This window comes from Hipposideros armiger, unplaced genomic scaffold (genome assembly GCF_001890085.2).
Source record: "Hipposideros armiger isolate ML-2016 unplaced genomic scaffold, ASM189008v1 scaffold_48, whole genome shotgun sequence".
NCBI lineage: Eukaryota > Metazoa > Chordata > Mammalia > Chiroptera > Hipposideridae > Hipposideros > Hipposideros armiger.
In genome coordinates this window covers 920,972-942,796 of record NW_017731398.1, presented here as the reverse complement: position 1 = coordinate 942,796, position 21,825 = coordinate 920,972, and the positions used below count along the sequence as shown (strand labels likewise).

The 21,825-nt window shown below is 41.5% G+C and overlaps 1 protein-coding gene across 3 annotated transcripts in view; it reads left to right on the top strand.

The window, feature by feature from the left end:
• BLM (BLM RecQ like helicase) overlaps positions 1–21,825 on the top strand; it is a 66,307-nt gene extending 44,482 nt beyond the window's left edge. For all 3 annotated transcript variants that reach the window (XM_019640251.1, XM_019640252.1, XM_019640254.1), the window contains 7 exons: positions 1,730–1,920; positions 6,138–6,285; positions 12,374–12,573; positions 13,055–13,244; positions 16,154–16,276; positions 18,260–18,461; positions 21,503–21,825. In XM_019640251.1, the coding sequence (XP_019495796.1) occupies positions 1,730–1,920; positions 6,138–6,285; positions 12,374–12,573; positions 13,055–13,244; positions 16,154–16,276; positions 18,260–18,461; positions 21,503–21,680 (1,232 nt within the window). In that variant the 3' untranslated portion in view covers positions 21,681–21,825. The remainder of the gene's footprint in view (positions 1–1,729; positions 1,921–6,137; positions 6,286–12,373; positions 12,574–13,054; positions 13,245–16,153; positions 16,277–18,259; positions 18,462–21,502) is intronic.

Here is a 21,825-nt window from a genome sequence, read left to right as displayed (position 1 = left end):
ATATATATATATATATATATATCCGTCTCCTATCTCATCCCTCTAACCTCCCCATTAGAGATAGGCAGTATCTTGTATTTGGTGTTTACCTTTCCCAAATGTATGTATTTTACAATGTAAATGGGATTATGTTATATGTGGTTTTTATATGTATAGTGACCTGATTTTCCTTCAGTCAAAACTAGTGTAATTATGACTCCAATTAATATGCATAGCTTGACAATGTAGAATTACATTGTATGCTTATTCGTATTTATTTAACCAATCCCTTTTTAATAGATACTTAGATTGCTTATTGTTTTTCAGTGTTATCAGCCTTGAATATTCTTGTACAAATATCTTTGCGCGTTTGTGCAATTATAGAGGATAAATTTCTAGTTAGACTTGCTGGGGCAAAGTGAACACGTATTTTAGAATTTTATTATGTCCTTTTCTCATTTTTCTACTGGGTCACGATAGTTAAATACATAAATACATTTTCTTAATAAATTTGCCTGTTTTGAGACCACTTTTGAATGAACTCTGGCAGAAGTACTGAACCTGGGAAATGGCACTTACCGTGCATTGTACCAAATAATGTATTACCTGATTTGCTTATAACCACTGTCTTTTGGGGTAGAGTTAGTCCCATGCAAGAGTGGCTTCAGAAAGGTTTTGTAACTTGCCGCCAAGAGTACCGATGTGGCAGCAGCAGGAACAGCAGTAGGAGCGGTCATGATATTTAGAGATCACATTTCTTTAGCACTCACCATATTCTGCCGTATTAAGTGCTTTACATGTATCACTTCGTTTACTCTTCACAACAAACCAAAAAAAATGCTATTATTCATTTTGTAGAGGAAGGAAATGAGATGGAACCGACTGTGTCCATGTTTTCAAACAGAACCTATATTAAGTTAGGCCCAAACAATTGAATAAGAATTTAAGTCCTGAACACTTAGCAGCCATTTGAAAAAAATGAAACTCATAAAGTAGGTGGAAGAATTTATTTCATTGTTAACTAACTGCAGTTGCTTACAAATGGAAAGTATGTACATGTTAGTCTCAAACCTTGGAATCCGACGAAACCACCACCCTGCTTCATCTTCTGCTTCTCATTGATTTTCTGGAGATACTTGTTTTTTCAAGGAACTGCCAAAAATTGAGCTTCACTAAGATGTCATTGGAAGGAATGTGGGAAACCATAAACTACCTTAGACTAGTACTTTGTGTGGTGTTCAACAGATGTCAGGTATTGCTGTGTTTCCATACAATTTTAAATACCCTGCCAGTGCCCTGTTAGTTCATTGCAGCACCCCTAGTTCCTTGGCATACAATTTAGGCACCACTGGCTTAGCCACTTTGACCCCAGATCCGCAGGGCTTGCACAGCTCACTGTCATAGTTCCGTGCTCTGCTTTCTCTGGCTGTGCAGTACATGCTTGTATGATAAATGTAGTAAATATAGTGCAAATCATCATCATTGGGAATAATGAAGATTTGCAAAAAACTTCTCAGGTACTCCTGACAATCTACATTTATACCTATAAAATTAAAATCTTGAGGGATGGACATAAACATTCATTTAATTACAGTATAAAATGATGCTGTGTTGATAGATAATACTGTTAATAATAATTTTATTTCATTAAATAGTTAAAGTTATATGAATCTCCTCTAAATATTTCTGTGATATTCCCTTCTATTTTTCTACTCTGATAAGGATGTTTTGCTGTGTTCATCTCTTTTAGTGGAAAAAGACGGAAACCATCATACGAAAGAGACTCACTTCAATAATTTGTATAGTATGGTACATTACTGTGAAAATATAACAGAATGCAGGAGAATACAGCTTTTGGCTTACTTTGGTGAAATTGGATTTAATCCTGATTTTTGTAAGAAATACCCAGATGTTTCTTGTGATAACTGCTGTAAAACAAAGGTAAAAAAAGAAAGTTTTAAATTCTTTGTAAAGGAAATGCCAAGTTTTTTTTATTCTCTTAGTTTACAAAAGTTAGATGACAGTAGTGGGCCCCAAGGGATTAAACAAAGGAAAGATGGCTTCCTCCCCAAAGTAATTTGGAATGGAAACATTTTAAGATTAATTCTATGGACTATCTTTAGAATTAGAAGCCCATGAAAAAATATACTTGACCTAACCAAAATGCTGAGGTTATATATATGTGCATTGATGATTATAGGATAGTTTAGAAATACCATTAATCTGTAAATATTAAAAAAAAAATCTAATATGGACAGGTAGAATATTTTCAATTCAACTCTATGTTTAAAGATATCACTCTCAAAAGAGTTATAGTAACTGGTGTGCTGTATATTTGGATTGAGATCAACTAGATTATAAATTACGTTTTTAAAAAACTGTGAAGAATAATGACAGTAGCTTCTGGATGAATTTACTATCATCTGTCCTAAAAACAACCTTAGGGGGTTGTTAAACTCAGTCATTGGCACTTATTGTACCTATTATGGTAATTTTATGTTTTAATGTCTACTGTACTTTATAGTTTACAGAGCATTTTCACATTTGATAATATTATTTGAAATGCCTATGTAAGGTGCTCGGGATTCACAAGTGAATGTGGTGTTGGCCAATTCGTAGACTGGAGGGGCGACAGACATAAGTATTCATATCATTGTAATATCGTGTGATCAGTGCATTTACAAAGACACGCAGCGCTAGGCAGAACAGAGGCAACTTTCTCTTAGGGTGGAATCTGTGGGTGTGTGGCCATCTCCACTCACTGCACCCCACTCTAGACATTGCCACCCAGGCCACTCATTCAACAAATATTTATTGAGTGCCTGCTGTGTGACAGGCACTGTCCTAGGAGTTTAGGATACATCACTGAGCAAAATATAAAGATCCCTGCACTTGAGGAGCTTACATTCTAGCAGAGGGAGGCTGAGTACAAACAATATACATAATAAGCACATGTTAAGGGGTAAGAACTGTAGTGAAAAGCACCACAGTATAATGGATGGGATGCAGGATGCAGTCAGTATTCAGTAAGGTGGTCCAGGGAAGTTCTATTGCAAAGATGACACCTGAGCAAGACCTTGAAGAAGAGAGTTAGCTGAGCAGCTCCCTGGATATGGGCATTCTTGACGAAAGCCAAGAACAAAAGCCCTAAGGTTGGGAGGACATGCCTGTGTGTTTGAGGGACAGCAAGGGAGTCTGTGTGGCTGAGCTACAAGTTCCTTAGGGGAAGGGTAATGGCAGGCCTGAGTCACTGGAAGAATGGAGTAACCCTCAGACAAAACATTCAGGGAAGGTGTCTAGCAGGGAAGATCAGGAGTTCATTTTGGAGCATATTGAGTTAGATAATGTCTGTTAGATCCAGGAATTCTGAAAAGAGGTGGGTTGTGCATATAAATTTGGGATTGGTTAGCTTATAGATGGTATTTAAAGCCATGAAAGTAGATGAAGTCTTCAGGGTTACAAATTTAGGCAACAGGACAGAAAACCAAAGATAGCTCAGGGACATTAAGAGATTGAGGAAAAGAGAACTAGGAAAGGAGACCAAGAAAGAACTAGTAAGAGGAAAACTAAGTGTTTCAGGGAGGAGGGAGTGCTAACTAGGCAAATGCCGCTGCTAAGTCAAGTACAATGAGGACTGAGCATTCACCATTGGATTTAGCGCTGCGGGAATCATGGCGATTTTGACTTGGCCGGCTTCAGTAGAGTGGGGCAAAATTGGAGTCAGTGAATATGTAGAATTCTTTCAAGTTTTGCTTCAAGGATGAACAGAAATGAAACAGTATCTGGCAGGGAAGTGGAGTCAAGAAAAGACAGGAGAAATAAACATTTCAGATACGGATAGGAACGTACCAACAGAGGATGAAAAATTGTGTAAGAAGGGAGAGCTGCAGAAGCAATGTTCTTGAGTAGGCCGAGGGGTTGGCACATAGTATATAGGGAGATGGGCTTACCTGGATAGTTCATCTAATAACAGGAGGAACAATGAGAAAATGTGGGGCAGATGCTGATGGTAAAGGAAGTTTGAAATCTCTCCTCAGTGCTTCAGTTTTCTCAATGAAGTAGGAAACAAGGTCGTCAGTGACAGGATAAGAGAAGGGATTCAACAGAAAAGAGAAAATGGGCAGTAGTCACCCAGGACAGGGACCAGCAGGCTTTATCTTAAATGGCCAGAGAGTGACTATCTTAAGCTCTTGGGCCTTTGAGTCACAATCTCTGTCACAGCTACTACTTAACTCTGCCATTTTAGCTCAAAAGCAGACATAATAAATACATCAATTTTTCCATGGCTGTGTTCCAGTCAAAATTGATTTACAAAAACAGGCACACAGCTCATGGGCCATAGTTTGATGACTCTTGTTCTAAGAGAATGGGGGAGTGCTAGAATAAGGATATGTGATGATTACCCGGCAGCATTAAGGGTCCACTTGAGGTTTGTGGCCATGTATTGAGAGTACCAACAGCCAACATGGTTGTGTGTGTTTCTCTAGCCCAGGGGTCGGCAAACTGCGGCTCGCAAGCCACGTGCGGCTCTTTGGGTACGTACATGTGGCTCTGAAGTAAAATAGAAAATGAAAATAAAACTATCATACTTTCATTTATAAAATTTTTAAAGGATATTATTCACATAGTGGTGATTTTATTTGTTTTATGGCTCTCAAATAATTTTTAAATTGTTGTGAGGGACAGGATTGGCTCTCCTGTCTCAAAAGTTTGCCGAGCCCTGCTCTAGCCGATCTCAGCTACAGAGGTACAGGCCTGGATGGTGGAGAGCTGCATCTAGTGTGTTTTGTCAGGCAGTGTGATAAAGTGACCTAAGTGCAAGAGAGTTGAAGGTATATTAAAAGTAGTAGTATAATGATTGGCGATGGAATTCAAACTGAGTTAGGTGAACACCTGAGGCAGTCCCAGTGGATTGATTGTTGGAGTCAGAATACTAGATGGTTGGAAAGGTAGGAGGTGGTGGGCAGAGAGTGAAAGGTTGCTGTTACTAATTAGGCTAAAGTAGTAGGTGTGACCGTTGAGTGACAGGCGGATGTATTTGGAAGACAGGATCACTGGAGCAAAGGAGATCAAGATGCTGAAGGTGAAGGTTTGGGAGGATCATCTCTGTGTACTAAGTCACCAAGAAATAAGGCAGGAATGATGTTGGAGAGAGTGACATGGTATTCTTTCGTGATGATTCTAGATAGAGCCTCAGAATCTTACCAATTGTTTGTATAAGACCAGAAATCTATTAGTCTTCATTCAGGTTGGTGGCACTGACTAGAAATAATAAAAAGGATTGACTGTTGTACCAAAAACCCAAAAGAGATTAGCACTCTTTTCATCCAGTAAGTGCAAGAGCGCTGTTCTAGGAGGTATGAAGGTTGTTTTTTTGTAAAGAATATTCTTTTTTCTTTTTATTTTTTTAAAAGATTTTATTGGGGAATTGGGGGGGAGTGGAACAGCATTGGGTAATCAGGGAAGGGGAACAAACAGGTAGACAAATTGCTGTTTTGTTCTTCAGTCTAGTTGTGGAGGACGTCGCTTCACTGGCCCATGTTAGTATGATCATTGTGCTCTTCCTGGGTGAGGCAATCGGTCGCCGGTCATTGGTCGGCCGCTCACAGTGGCTCCCGGTAGTTCACACCGGCTACCAGCCGCTTACGCTGGCTGCCAGCCACTCATGTAGCTCACGGCAGCCCACTGCAGGCAGCACTGCTGCAGCCTACGCCATCGCCGGTGACTCACAGCTGCCCAGCTCCAGGTCGAGCTGTTGTTCATCATCTTAGCTGTAGAGGGCAAGCGTCACTGGCCCTCAATATGGGATCCGAACTGCGGCCCTGCTGTTCAGAGCTGGTGCTCCCAAGCGAGCTTTTAACCAGCTAAGCCACTCGGCCGGCCCTTAAAGAATATTCTTACCTGTAGAGTACTATCAGATAATTGAAAGACAAGATGTATGTCTGTGAAACAGTACTAAAATAGTTATAGTAGAGTGCTAATTGTTTTAGACACAAAGTTAATATAGGAACTTAGAAAAGAATGGACATTTGAAACTTCCTTGGTTTTTGATCTGGAAATGATTAATTATGAGACCACTGCAGTTAGTATTAAACCCTAGCAATCTAGGTATCATTATCTTTAATTATAGCAGAAGGTAATCTCTTCCTTGTTCATAGGATTATAAGACACGAGATGTGACTGATGATGTAAAAAATATTGTAAGATTTGTTCAAGAGCAAAGTTCATCTCAAGGAACGAGATATATGAAACATGCAGGTCCTTGTGGGAGATTGACTATGAATATGTTGGTCGACATTTTCTTGGGTAAGTCATCTGTTTTATTAGTTTGGGTTATATCAGTTGAAATTGAACATCTAAAGACTTCATTATAAGTACATACAAAAAATCTCTTGTCTATTTTCTTACAGAATTCCAGGGTTTCAGAATAAAACCTTTCAGTATAACAAAAAACTCAGTTTTTATGAATTATGCCAATTATTTTTATAGAATTTATGTAAGTCGTTAAGATGAGTTCTCACATACAAAAAAGAAAATAGTAAAGTTTATACAATTCCATCTAACTGAGTGGAGTATAACTTGCTTAGAGAATTATCCATTGACTGACTTTCAGTTCAAGATGGCAGCCTGAGTATAAGTATCTGTCTTTTTTTGCTTGAGGCCCTGTTAAAATAATAGTATGGAAATAAAATGAGTAATTAAATCCATAATGGCATAGAGAACCAGACAGAGACCATCATCAGATTAGAGGTTTTAAAAAATCTTTTAGGAAAGGAATGGAAGCATGTTGACAAATTGAATGCAAGGTAATGAACCACAGTGCACAATAAATATAGAAGAGAGTTATCGCAGAGGAGGGATTATTAACTAGGAAAACCTTGTTACCAGTAGGCCTAGAGGCCCAGAGAGTGGGAGTGAAAGCATAGGCGCCAAAAGTAGGAGAGGGCAGTTAAAAGAGTCTGCCCACAAAAGAACTGCATCGAGGACCACCAGCCTGGCATTGATTCTGAAACAAAAGTAAATAAACTGAGGACTAGAAAGGCAGCTGTGTTAGGGGCCAGAGCCCAGAAGTGGCATTTTAGGGGCACCCAGCCCACCTCAAGTCTGGTCCCACCTACTTATTCTACAGCAAACCTGATAACTGGATATCCCCAGTCAGAGGAGGAATTTGGAGGGAAATAGACCTAAGTGTAAAATAACGAGGAAATCCACCTAAAAAGTTTAACCTGGTCCCTGAAGGTTATATATAAATGGACAATCAAGAGAAAGAGCAGGGCCCGACTGAGTGGCTCAGTTGGTTAAGAGCTCGCTCAAGAGTGCGAGCTCTGAGCAACTAGCGGTTCGATTCCCGGCCCGAGCTGAGCTGCCGCTGAGCTGCCAACAGGTGGCAGGATGGCTCAGCTTAAAAAAAAAAAAAGAGAGAGAGGGAGCAAACAGGGGTGCTGGCCGAGTGGCTCAGTTGGTTAAGAGCGTGAGCTCTGAGCTACAGGGTCGCTGGTTTGATTGCCACATGGGCCAGTGAGCTGCACCTGAGCTGAGCTGCCAACAGGTGGCAGGATGGCTTAGCTGGTGAGAGCACGTGTGCCTAACAAAGTTTGCGGTTCAACTCCCGCATAGGATGGTGGGCTACAACCACCCACAACTAAGATTGGACATGGCACCTTCAGCTGAGCTGCCCTGAGCTGCCGACGGGTGGCTGGATGGCGACTGGACTTGGAGCTGAGCTAACTGCACCCTCCACAACTAAGATTGAAGGACAATAACTTGGCTGTTCCCCTTCCCCAATTCCCCAATAAAATCTTTGAAAAAGAGAGAGAAAGCAAATGAGTAGAGTATCTGACCCTGGGGATAGAGATAACTTAGAAAATAGGCGATAACTTTGGGGGAGAAGGGAGAGGAAACTCCTACTTGGTATCTGCACAAAGATTTAAATAATAATAATAGAATGTTATGGAAAAGGAAAAAATGAATGAGAAAGAACTATTAAAAATTTTAAATGATTGACAAAGTAAATTTAGTGGAAAGACTGGAAGATAAAGTCTAAGAAATCTTCTAAGACCTAACCCAAAAATATATGGAAAATAGGAGAGAAAAAAATACGGAAGATCAATTCTTTTTTTTTTTTTAAGATTTTTTTTTTTATTAGGGAATTGGGGGATGGGAACAGTGCTGGGGAATTGGGGGAAGGGAAACAGACAAGTTGCTGTCGTTTTGTTCTTCAGTCTAGTTGTGGAAGACGTTGCTTCACTGGCCCAAGTTGGCACCATCATTGCGCTCTTCCCGGGTGAGGCAGATCAGTCGCCGGCTTCTGGACGGCCGCTCACGGCGGCTGCTTGCCGCTCACGCTGGCTGTTGGCTACATACGGTAGCCCATGGCAACCCACTGCCACAGGGGCTGCAGTCTATGCCGTCGCTGGCGACTCACAGCAGTCCAGCTCTAGGTTGAGCTGTTGTTCAGCATCTTCACTGTGGAGGGCAGTGTCACTGGCCCTCATATGTGGGATCCAAACCGGGGCCCTCTGGCGTCCCAAGCCAGTTCTTAACCATCGCGCCACTCGGCCGGCCCGGAAGATCAATTCTTAGATGTAAAATCTGACAAATAAAATTTTTGAAATAGAAAATAGAAGGAATTATGAAACCAATGATAAAAGAAAATTCCCCAGAGTGGAAGAGAAAAAAGCCTTCAGATTAAAATGCCCACTGAATGCCAAATCAGATACATTATAAGATGAGATTTAAGAATATCAAGATATTGGGGAAGGAAAACTTCCTCTATCTACGCTTTTCTATTTAGTACTTGAGGGCCTGCAAATTAAACTGACAAAAGACATATTTAGTCATGTATATAAAGGTGTTTACAGGAAAATATAACTCAAAGGGGCAGTTAGACTTTGGGGCTTATATACCACCTTAATAAAGGGAAAGGAGGGAGAAAAGGACACTTACAGGAAAGCAAATGATTTTTTAGAAAGATAAATGGGCCCTTTGGAGAATAGATGGGAGGGAGATATGATAGTCTTTGTGACAGTGCCTATTTAGGTGTGATGTGGAGAAAAGTCAGTCTTCCCTGGTTGCTTACAAGGAGGGGATTTATGACAATTGAGTTGTGAGGGTCTATGCTTGCTGGAAGATAAGAGATTTCAGGAAATCAAATGCCTTCTGCTCAATAATTTTTATATCACAGTGGCATATCCTGGACCCTTTCAGAGATAATCCTGAAAGCGTTGGAAAGTATAAGCAGAAAGCAAAACCAAACTGTCATCAGATTAATATCAGCAGCCCTGGAGACTGGAAGGCAAAGAAAGTGAGTGCACATAATGATACCATAAACAGAGGAAGTGACAGATGGACCCAGTGAGAAGAAGTCCTAGAAACACAGCTATGCAGCAGGTCCAGTAAGCAGCCTGTGTAGATTGTAACAGGAAGTCAGGAAAAATGGGTCCAAAGCCATATAGAGAAAGAATAAGAAATGAAATTTTTTAGGGCCAGCTGAGTGGCTCAGTTGGTTAAGAACTCGCTCAAGAGTGCAACCTCTGAGTAACAGAGGTTCAATTCCCAGCCCAAGCTGAGTTGCTGCTGAGCTGCCAACAGGTGGCAGGATGGTTCAGCTAAAAAAAAGAAATGAAATCTTTTATTGTTGACAGTGAAAAACACAATTGTTAGGGCCGGCCGAGTGGCGCGATGGTTAAGAACTCGCTTGGGATGCCAGAGGGCCCCGGTTCGGATCCCACATATGAGGGCCAGTGACACTGCCCTCTACAGCTAAGATGCTGAACAACAGCTCAACCTGGAGCTGGGCTGCCGTGAGTCGCTGGCGACGGCGTAGGCTGCAGTCCCTGTGGCAGTGGGTTGCCATGGGTACCGTATATAGCCAGCAGCCAGCGTGAGCGGCCAGCAGCCAGCGTGAGCGGCCAGCAGCCGCAGTGAGCGGCGGTCCAGAAGCCAGCGACTGATCTGCCTCGCCCGGGAAGAGCGCAATGATGGTGCCAACTTGGGCCAGTGAAGCAACATCCTCCATAACTAGACTGATGAACAAAAACGACAGCAACTTGTCTGTTCCCCTTCCCCCAATTCCCCAGCACTGTTCCCATCCCCCCAATTCCCCAAAAAAAAAAAAAAAAACTTAAAAAAAAAAAAAAACAACAAAAAAACACAATTGTTACTTCTCAACCAAAAAAAAAGGAGAAAGGTTCTTAGAAACTCCAGGGAAAAGATTATATGAAAGAGCCAAGGTCAAATGTAAAATAAAGGAAATTGCTACACACTTTTGAGAATTGATAAAATCTACAAAAAAAATAATCCATTTGTCTGGATGCAGTAAACATCGTCCTTAGGGTTACCCCAGATGACATTCTTAGTGGGGAAGGAAACTTATCACAAACACTGTTGATTTAGCAACAACAGAGTCAATGTATAGACTTAAACATGGTTGGAGAACAGGATAGGATGTAGGTGTTAATCTTGATGATATAAAACTAAAAGTACAAAAGTAAAAATAAAAGAAGGGAGTACATAGAAGGTTTGGGACGCTAATCACCTACATAGTGGGGAGAGAGAGTGGTCAGTTCTATCTAAAGTTACAAAAATATTGGCTTGATGAACCAGTATAATATAACTAGCAAAATTTGGGTAAGGATAAAGTGAAGGGTGGCATAAGTGAGATAAAGTCTCATCTTTCATAGTGGGAGAGTCATTAGATAAATGGCAGGTGGTGACTGGCTAGTGGAATGATAGCAAGGGTTAGGGATCAGTGTGAAATAACCACAGAGATGAAAACAAAAGCTGTTTAAAAAGCGATTGCCTTGGAGAAGGGAAGTGAGACTGTGGAGGGCAAGGGTGGGACAGGAATGTTGCTTTTAATTATAAACCCTTCTGTAGTAGATTTAATTGTTTCCCATGTACATGTAGTACATTCATTAAATATATATAAAACAATGAGTTCATTTAAAAAGCAATATTAGCCTAGATTGAGGTAGGAAGGTGGTTTGCTCAGTTTCTCAGCTCTTTTTTGTCAATATGCTCATTCCTCAAAACAAAAGCTGCTTTTAGTGCTGGTTTTCCCGTTCTGGAATCTCACATTCTCCTAGTTTGGACCTTTTTCAGGGGGAATAATGGGTTGCAGATAAAATAATTTATTATAAGGGTGATACACGATCACTCTACATTGCAATATATAGAAAATCGAAAAATACAAATAACTCCAGAAAAAACTGCAAATATTTTCATGTGTTTGTTCACAATCACATATTTATCATCCTGTACTAGTAATTTATATAATTTTTTACCGTATTGGTGAAATGTATCTAATTTTTATTTTAGGACTTTTTTTTTATTATAAGTAATGGTGTGTTAAATAACCTTTTAAATACACTTTCAATTACATCTCTGGTTGCACCTTTCATTTAGATTCCTAAAAAGATTACTAAATCAAACACTGTTCTGACATGTTCTTCAGTTTTTCACTAGCTTTTTTATGTTTTTAAGAAAATGATTTATGTTTCATTCAGCTTTCTTAGTTAAACCTCAGCCCTGGGTTGGTCCACATCACCCAGTTCACCAGCACCAGGGCAGCAGCCCTGATTGTGTAATGTGACATTTCGGGATATAAGTCACTGGAAGTAAGAAAAACGAACGTAAATCATTTAACTTACACGACCAGAAATAATTTGAAATTTGTAACAATGTAATTATTTGGAACTCTTAACATAGAGCTAAAGCTTTACACAATAACTTAATTCTGATTATAATCAGTGTCACAAGGTTTCTAAGTAGATTGTGGTAATAAAATCATGTTTAAGATGAAGACTAGTAATTATAGTAACTGGATGTGAAACCAAAGATCCAGCCCAGTGTGGTGCCCTCAGCCAGCAAGAGGAGAGAAGTGTGCAGTCTTGTGGAATGGTGTGCTTTTTTTTGTGAGGAGACAAAAAGTATGGACTTAAATACTTTGACTGAATAGTGATTTCAGTATAGGACCAGAGATAGTATTTATAAAATTGATTGTCAAAAATTTTTATAACTAGATCAATAATGGACAATTATCCTGATGGAGCTCAGTGATACGAAGCTATTAAAGTTTACATAAACTCTTTCTTTGATTTCTTTGCTCTAATATAATTTTATAAGCCGTAATAATGATAAACTTTATTTTGCTGTTGTTTTTGGTCAATACATGTTATAAAAAGATGGAGGAAAAGTATATACAACCATAGAAATTTTAGAGTTCACTCAAATATTCTCATTTTATGGAAATAAGTGTGCCACAGGTTTTCCTGTGGAATATGTTTTCTATTCCATTTATCCAGACCTGCCAATGACTTTTTCAGCCTCTTCTGTTAGAGGGTTATGATGTTATGACATTTACTAATCTAACTTCTTAACACCTTCTCACCAGGGAGTAAGAGTGCAAAGATTCAGTCAGGGATATATGGAAAGGGGTCTAAGTACTCACGACACAATGCTGAAAGACTTTTTAAAAAGCTGATACTTGACAAGATCTTGGATGAAGACTTATATATCAATGCCAATGACCAAGCAATTGCCTACGTGATGCCCGGACGTGAAGCCCAAACTGTACTAAATGGGCGTTTAAAGGTATGGTATTTAAAACGTTTATTTCATTTTATTATTTCACAAGGAGTGGACAGAAACATATTACTACAAATTAAACTGTCTTTTCCAAAGCTTATGGATAGTGAATTGATTTATACTGTCCTATATGAACATACTCTGTTCCTCTTGATTTGGAAAGAGATCTTAAAATTGAACCCAAGTGATGTAATACTTGTCTAAATGAATTTAATGGGTTATAATTCCACTAAATTGTCATACATTTACTAAATAAACATTTATCAAGAAGCTGTTCTGTGCTAGGCCCTGGAGATACAAAGATGGAGAATGCCCAGACCCTGTTCCCAAGGGTCTTACAATCTACTTGGCATGACAGAAATACCCTGAATACATACATACATACATATATACATATATACATACAGTTAAACATTAAGTAAAGCCTCTGTTTGCATACAAGTGCGCACGTACCCACTCGTATGATCTTTCTCTCTCTCTCACAAAGGTAGACTTTATGGAAACGGAAAATTCCAGCAGTAGGAAAAAACAAGCCTTAGTGACGAAGGTATCTCAGAGAGAAGAGGTAGTTAAGAAGTGTCTTGGAGAACTTACAGCAGTCTGCAAATCTCTGGGAAAAGTTTTTGGTGTTCATTACTTTAATATCTTTAACACTGCCACTCTCAGGAAGCTTGCAGGTAGGTGTGTGTGAATCATCTGTTACGTGGCATAAATTTAGGCCTAAAGTTCATCTTGCTAAGGAATTTTTAAGTGCATAAACATATCTCGGTCTTTTGTGTTATTTTTATTTAATCTCTAAATTCAAAGCTCAGAGAAACAATTTAAACTTCTTTTTTTTTTTTTAAGATTTTTATTGGGGAATCGGGGAAGGGGAATAGACAAGTTGCTGTCCTTTTGTTCTTCAGTCTAGTTGTGGAGGATGTCGCTTTACTGGCCCATGCTGGTATTATCACTGTGCTTCTTCCCAGGTGAGGCAGTCTCCCGCTGGCCATTGGCCGGCTGCTTACGGCAGCTCACGAAAGTGCACGCCAGCTGCCGGCCAGCCCCACTGCAGCCTGTGCGGTCGCCGGCGACTTGCGGTCGCCAGCAACTCGCAGCAGCCCAGCTCCAGGTCGAGCTGTTGTTCACCATCTTAGCTGTAGAGGGCCCAGTGTAACTGGCCCTCATGTGGGATCCAAACTGGGGCCATGCTGCTCAGAGCTGGCATCCCAAGCCAACTCTTAACCAATGCGCCACTTGGCCAGCTCTACACTTATTCTTGAGAGAAAATATACTGTATAAGATATATACAGTACTTTATTATTCACACCGGTTTTATACTTTCCTCTAATGCTGGATATTAGAAAGTGGATAATTGCAATCTCTAACACCAGATGTCACCTAATGATGCTGTTTATTTCTTGCTTGCCTTTATGATGGTTAGCTATGTTAACATACAAATATCTGCAATGAGGAGCTAAGTACCTCATGAAAAGAAATTGTCTTATGCTTCTTTGAATCCGGATCTAGCACACTTCTAATGTCTTTAGTTGATAAAATACTTGCTGACCTGAGTGATTTCCATAGCTTCAGATAGCTCCAGCATTCTAATAGTAAGTTCCCTGGAAAGTAAGCTGTCACATGGCTGACTGACCAGTGTACATTACCTCCCATGTTCTTCCTTTATAACACCTCGTTATCATCACCGTCTCTCTTTTCCATCCCCATTCCTACCACTATAGGTCATTACAGTATACTTCATCAACTCTAAGATGCTATCTATTTGATGAACTATTAAGAAGGAAAAAAATTTTTATTAAACTGTTAATGCAGTACTTCTATTGAAAGAATTGTTTTGACTTATTTATATAGATATATTTTTATCATATATAACTGCCCATGCAGGAGAAAACATAAAATCAAAGTGAGTTGATTTAGGTACTTGTAAAAATTTACATTCAAAGCCTGACTCTTCCGAATCATGTTTTGACTCACTTGTCCGTGTCTTTGTTTTCCCTCATATCACCGAGAATGTTAGTGGTACAACCTTTTTAGTGTGTTCTACTATTTTCCCAGGTATTTTCATCAAAACCCTTGTCACCCATTCTGATTTGATGGTATTGTGTTCTTTACAGAACCAAAAAGTATCAACGGAAGGTTGCACATCTCAGTGACACAAATGTGACACTGCTTCATCCACTTGAGGCATCTCCTGTTTTAGGTTATATAAAGCACTGATTGTTGCTTGCAAAACACTATGGACTTGTGGTCATTTCCTCAAAAACAGATATTTATTAATGCCGAATTTATTCCCCGTTTCTGTTTCTGAGGTTTTGTGCATTCACAATCACGTTTTCAATGGTAATCACAGTCTAGTCTTTCTGTAGACACTTCACGTGTCGGTAAAACTCAACATGTGAGGAGGCAGCAGTGCAGTCATGCTGCCAACGTGCCGACAGTGCCACTTAGATGGCAGCAACTGCAGGACAGCTGCCATTCGGCCATCAGCACTTGTAAGACGCACCCTGTCCTCAGGAAAGTCAAGCCGTGAAAAAGCGTGTCTTAAAATTGATGAAATACAGTATTTCGTTCCTAGGCTATTAGTGTAGTTTCTTAACTGCTCTTAACTACAGATATGAACATGACACATTTTAATCTTTCAAAAACTCTGCTAAAATTCTAACAGCTTTCCAGATAAAGTACAAATTCTATCAAGGATCTGCCTTTCTACTAGCCTTTCCCACTTTATCTTCCACTAACCCCCTTCATAAACCTTCTAGTCTGTCCCACAGGCCTGTGCCTTTTCCTCTAAACATTGAAATGATGTGAAAAATCACAGATTTGAAATCCAGCCTTTGCTCAAGTCAAATACGTAGGAATTACGACTCACTCCCCATAGCCAGTGCACCAATGGCTCTTGCAGACCCAGCCCCCGAAGCATCCGAATCTATCTTCTCCTGACTCCACGGCGACGTCTAGTTCACTGTACCGCCCTCGCTTGCTCCTCTGTGGCTCCCACCGGGCTTCGAGTTTCTACTCTTTCCTTTATAGTGCATTTTCCAGACAGCAGCCAGAGTGATCTTTAAAATGACAGTCTTGTCCAGCTACAAGACTGATGTGCCATCTGTGTGCAGAGGACTCAGCGCCTTACCTGTTAAAGTTAGAATACTGGCTTCCCCCCACATGCAGAAAGACTGGCAGAAGAATGGGTTTGGGTATAAGAATTCAGTTATGGTCTTTTTTGGGTAGGATATACAAGTCTGGAGTGCAGGGGAGAAGTCAAAGCTGGAAATAGGAATATGGGTGTTCTCCGCAAACAGAGCAGGGGCTGGTTAAACTCCGAAGCACAGTGCACAGGTCCCCCCTCCAAATTCCCCTTTGTTCTTTGCTCTCCCCGTCCCTGCCCTGACTTTACATCCCTTTGCTGCTGGAACTGGATGATAGGCTCCTGCCCTCTGGGCCTGTCTGCTTTAAAAATTGGCCCACGTTCCTGGTACTCTGCTGTTAGTTGGCACTTAAAAAACATGCTGAATGGGTGAATGAGGATGAATTCAGTGGGTTTTCTATGGGTGGTAATTTAAATTCCTAATTTTATGTCCATGCACAGAGTCTTTATCTTATGATCCTGAGGTTTTGCTTCAAATTGATGGTGTTACTGAAGACAAACTGGAAAAATATGGTGCAGAAGTGATTCCAGTATTACAGAAATACTCGGAGTGGACATTGCCAGGTTCAGTATACAGCCAAATATGTGTTTTCTAATCGCCTGTTTTAATGTTAAGTGATGCATCTCACTGGACTAGAATTCTGTGGTTATTGGGTTGTGTCATGCTTCCTCCACCTTGTCACAATGACACTCAGGTGCTCAGGGCAGCCCTCAGTGGTGTGCCAGGCATCTCTTAGAGGACACTGATTCTTAGGCCCCATGGGATGCCAGTTACTGAACCTGCTAATAGGACCCAAACGAGGACCTTTGAGCCCAGGAGTTGCTGGCTCTGTTAAGGCAAATGGCCGAGGAATCAGGAGTGCTGGGTGCAGAGTCCAGGTCTGCCGCCATCTCGCTCTGTGGTCCTTGGCAGGCCACAAAGAACCTCTTTGTGCATCAGTTTCCTTATCTGCAGAAGGAATATGTTATCTGACAAGCATGTCTAAAGATAAAATTTCAGAGTGGTGTGTAGATATTTTGGAAAAATGAACATGGAATTGGAATGCAAGATAATCTTACTGTTAGTAGCAACTGAAAGAATCTGCCCGAGTGAGTGCATCATTAGCAGAAGTTCCCAGAGGTTACATTAGGCTTGTCACGAAGCACCTCTAATCACGAACCTCATCACTGAGCTGTAGAAAGCACTGACTAAGGGAAAATCAAGAACAAAGATGTTCTGGAAACAGGCCGAAAGCAGAAGACTATGGCCTCTAGCACACTGCCATGCAGTGAGACTCGACAGACAGGCCTAGCTCAATGCATTTCCTATTTCTGGAAAGGACCACAGCTTCTTCTCCAGGCTAACGGAGATGGTAAGCAGGCTGAGAAATGAGTGAGCATGTGTTTCAAGCTCTATCTGTTCATAATTGGTTTTTATCCATTAACAAAATGCCGAAAAGTAGGGTTTTCATAAATTCCTCTGTATAGTCAGAATCCCATTGAAGGCCTTGTTTTGACTACACCGACCATCTCTTGGTAGGAACATCATGTTTGTTTAGTATAGTAACTTGTTTGGAAGGAACTTTTCCACATGAGACAGGGCTGTTCTGTAGAAATAGCCAGTGTGGTTGTGATCTCTGCCACTGTTGAGAGATGGGTGCTGTGCCAAAAGCTTTCCCTATTTTGTACTACTCCATCCTCACAACACCCATTTCACAGGTGGAAATGGGTGAGGTCTTTTCATGTCCCCAGAGTCACACGGCTAGGATGACAGTGCTCTGTGCCCCAGCTGCAGTGCCTCCCTGTGTGAACCAGTGTTGGTGGGACAGGGCCCTTCGTGCCCTTGTCTGGGCAGCAGGGTAGCCTGACGGTGAACCAGCCGGGAAAAACCGTCCTTCAGAAAGTGGACCTGTAAGGAGGATTCACGTTCTTTGGGTGCCTCAGGATGCCAGTGCCTATGGAAATTACCACCTTTGCAAACGCATGCTTCGTGCAGACCCATTTCCCACACAGTATGTGAAATGTGCCCAGCCACTATGCAAAGAGGTATTTATGTCTTTGAAGAGTAAAATATGGTCTGGAATATCCTGACACTCATTTACTAAGTAACTTGTTCAAAGGTGAGGTGCAGAGCATAATTGTTATGTTTCTCTTATATTGGGTTATTGTTTCACATGGAAAGTGATAAAATTGTCTTATATAGCATGTTATGCTTTTCAAAGAGCCTAACAGGTTTAACTGCCAGACAATAACAGGGATGCCATACACAACAGAGTATGAGCTAAAGCTGAGGTCTCTAGTTAACTTAGAGTACCACAGATTTTTTAATGAATTCTGAACTGCTTTCTTTAAAAAATAAATTGCCACTGAGCACCTTGGGGCTTTGTGAAATGACCAAAGAAATGTGTAGTTCTTCTGGAATTGTCAAATCCATGTGGCAAGAAGATACCAGGAAAGCAGGTGGGTGTCAGCTGAACCGCTCCCCGTGTTGTGTGTCTCCATGTAGACTAACAACAATCTGGGACCAGCAGGGCATCACTGGTAAATGTCTGCATTATCCATTTGCAGCTGAGGACAGTTCCCCACAGATGAGCCCATCCAGCAGCAGAGGCACTGGGAGAAATGGCCCTGAGGAGTTTGATGAGGAAACACCCGTGTTGTCCTATTACTTTGCAAATAAAACCAAAAATGAAAGAAAGAGGAAAAGGATTCCAGGCCCCCAAAGGTCTAAAAGGAGAAAAACTGGTTTCGGTGATTTCAAAACAAATGCGTAAGTTCTGCAACCTGTTCTGCATTATGGGGTCTAAGGGAGAGAAGTATAGAAGTACAACCGCCCTGGTTTGCTTTGAAGCATTTATTAAAATAATTGCCTCTGCAATTAATGCTGTGATGATTAAGGTTTGATCCAAAACAAAAACATTTGTTTCAGATTTTTAAAATACCAACTCCTAAGCTAATTATCACTAAAATTTTCTGGTTTGCAAAAACTTCTCCAATTTTGAGCTTAACTGAGAAAAAAATTTTTTTTTATAGTTGCTCTTCTTAAGGGACTTTTTCACTTGAAATACTATAAATCATACACTAGCTGAATAAACAAAGGGATTTGTTTCCTCCCTTTTATGACTCTGTCAGTACTTGCTACCCTGCTTTTATTGCTGCAGAATCTGTGTGCCTCACCTGGAGGCCAAGCGCACTCCTCGCCTTTCATTAATACCTGGGAGAGCCAACCTCCCACCCTTTGCAGGGCAGCAGCGAGGAGGCCACAACAGGAAAACCAAAGGCCAGTCAAGCCAGGCCTCTAGGGGCTGTGTGAATGGCTTCTATCTTTCCTTTCCATTTGTGCCTGGCCCCTGGGCTGGGACGCGTCTGCTGTGGGACTCTGTCTGCACACCAAGGGGAAACAAAGGTAGCATTGTCAGGTCCTGGTGATGATCTGGGCAGCAGTCGTATTTCTTCCTAATTGCACTGTTTCTGGCAGGCCTTTTTCTGTCTTCTGCAAGGACATCCTGTGTCCTCGCCTTGTAGGTAAGGTCTGGCAGGATCGTGACCATCCCATCAGCCTGGAGAATATGGCACATTGTCACAGAAATACTTACAGAAAACGGGAAACAAGTCCTCAGTCAACTTCTTCAAGCTGTTGTTTTTCTTTTACAGTTTTTCTACCTCTTTTCCTTCTGGTTAATAAAAAGCAAAAATTGAGTGAGGCAAGAGAAGTGACGGCACATGTTACCAAATTGTCATTTTCTTGTTACGTTCATAAACAAACATCTTGTATGTGCTAATAATCCTTCTGCCAGGATACAGAAATTGAAGGCATTAGTAAATGTTAGTTTAATTTTGTGGTTTTTAATGCGCAAGTGACCAGCAGATGTTCTTCAGTGGGGACATGTTATTTTCTTCATGTATTCCTCCGTTTCGGGAAACACTCATTCCTTCAGGAGCCCACACAGCGTAGGAAACCTTACGCTGGGGGCATCCGGCCCAGCCTCCTGGGGTTTATGGCGAGAAGCTGAGGCCTGGCCTGGGGAAGGTTTGTGCGAGCCCGTCCCCAGCCTCAGTTTCACAGGCAGGACTGGACACTGGCTTGCCCATGCCTGCTCGGAGCACTTTCATTTCTGCCCGTTGTCCATGGAGATTCCTTAAAAACAATTATAATCTTCTCATTTTTACTTGTTAGAACAAAACGAACCATATTTTAGTGTTCACTGCCATTGGCTCCCTTACTCGGTTTTCACAGCTTTTGTTTACAAGAGTGAGGCACTCTGCCCTATGGCCTAGAACCTGATCTAATAAGAAGTAGGAAAGCTCACACTTGTCCAAAAGCCAGTCCCAATTTTCACGCTGGTTTTTAATTAGCCTGTGTGTTTCTGATAGGATTCTTCTCTAATCCCTACTGACTAAAACCAGTATGTTTTGTAACTTTATTTTACCCTTTTAACAGCTTTTTTGTATCCACGCCTCACTCTCTTCCTTTCCAATGAGCTAGTCTGATAGCTTCCCACAGTTTCCACTCTGCTCACCAGGGTGAGAGTCTCTGCACAGTGACAGAACACATGTGGCTCTTTCCCAGGGACCAAACCTTCCACCCTGCCCTCAAAGCTTTACCTTTTCAGAAAAACGCACAATGAACCAGTTGTGTTCAGGGCTCTCTAAGTGGGAGTAAAATGGATGGTGGGGTGAGATGGAGGCTGCTGTTGGCAGATTCATTCTGTAAATCAACATAAACAGCAGGTTTTTGCTTGGGGCTTAATTTCTCATTAGGAGATCAGCATAGGGACATCTAGGGCTTCTTCTCTGCCCGGTTAGCAGATCTTTGCATCCTGAGTAAAACTGCCCTGGAGCAAGCATTTACTGATGTTGAAAAACCACTCTTCACCTAGCCCCGCCAGAAGGTCCTCACCACAGGCTGGTGGACCCCACATTCAGAGACGGAAGGCCACTTGCCTGATTCAGTCTGGCTACAAAGCAGCAGGAAATACTTGTGAAGGAAAAGCCTTCTGTAGAGAATGCTGCCTGCCGTTATCCTTGTAAACATGCTGGCCCTGTGATTATTTATTTTTTTTTACGTTTCATTTTGCGGGGAGAAAAAAATCTAGCTGTTATCTTCAGGTCAGGGAGGGACGTGAGGTGCTGGAAGGATTTTGTAATAGGCTTCTTCTTCCCTGGTTTTAAAGCCAGTACGTGGGAGGTGCTAGCACACAGATCTGGGAGTGCAGGCAAGCCAGCGAGGTGCTGGCGACGTGGCAGTGACAGAGGGACAGAGCTGTGTCAGACCTGCCGCTTGCCGGCCTCCCCAGGGAGCCACATCTGCAGCCTTGCCCTGGCTGCGCTGGCAGGAAGAGGTTGGGCTCTGCTCCACCTGTCCCCACTCACCCAGCCACCTTTCTCTGGACTGCAGCACAGTGATTCCAGAGTATCTGTTGCCTGCGCATTTGGGGCCTTACCACAAGGTACTCGCTTTCTTTATTTGGTCAGATTACATCTGGGAATGTGGATCTGGGCTATGTTACCTGGATAATCGGCTGTGAAAAGCAGGGCTGGGGAGGGAGGTGCATGGGGTTCGGTCTCAAGTCACAGAATTCAGAAACAGTCCTTGCCATTCTAGGCAGACAGATTTATCTGAAGGGCAGCAGTCTTTTACTCCTTGTGTAAAGGAAACTGACCTGACCCCCAGGGGTGTTCCTAGGCAGAAAATAAATAGAGACTCTTAAGACCAAGGAAAATCATGGGATATACAGCTCCATCAGGTTAAGAGAAGACTGTTCACTTTGGGGGTTTTTTAACATTTCAATTTCCTTTGTCACTTTTTAGGAGGTCCACTGCACGCAGAAAGATATCTCCGAAAACCAAGTCCTCTGGCAGCTTTGGACCAAGTTCAACTGTGCCTGGTTCTCGAGCAGCATCAGGAGCCAGTAGAAAATTGGGGATCATGGCCCCACCAATGCCTGTAAATAGACCCTTCCTCAAGCCTTCATTTGCCTTCTCGTAACAACCACAGCTCAATGTACAGCAATCTTATTTCTTCTTTGTCGGCATCTGACCATCTGTGACTATAAAGCTGTTAGTTTCCTTATACCATTTGTAATTTTTACCCGTGTCTATTAATATTTAAATAAATGCTTGGGGTGACAGTT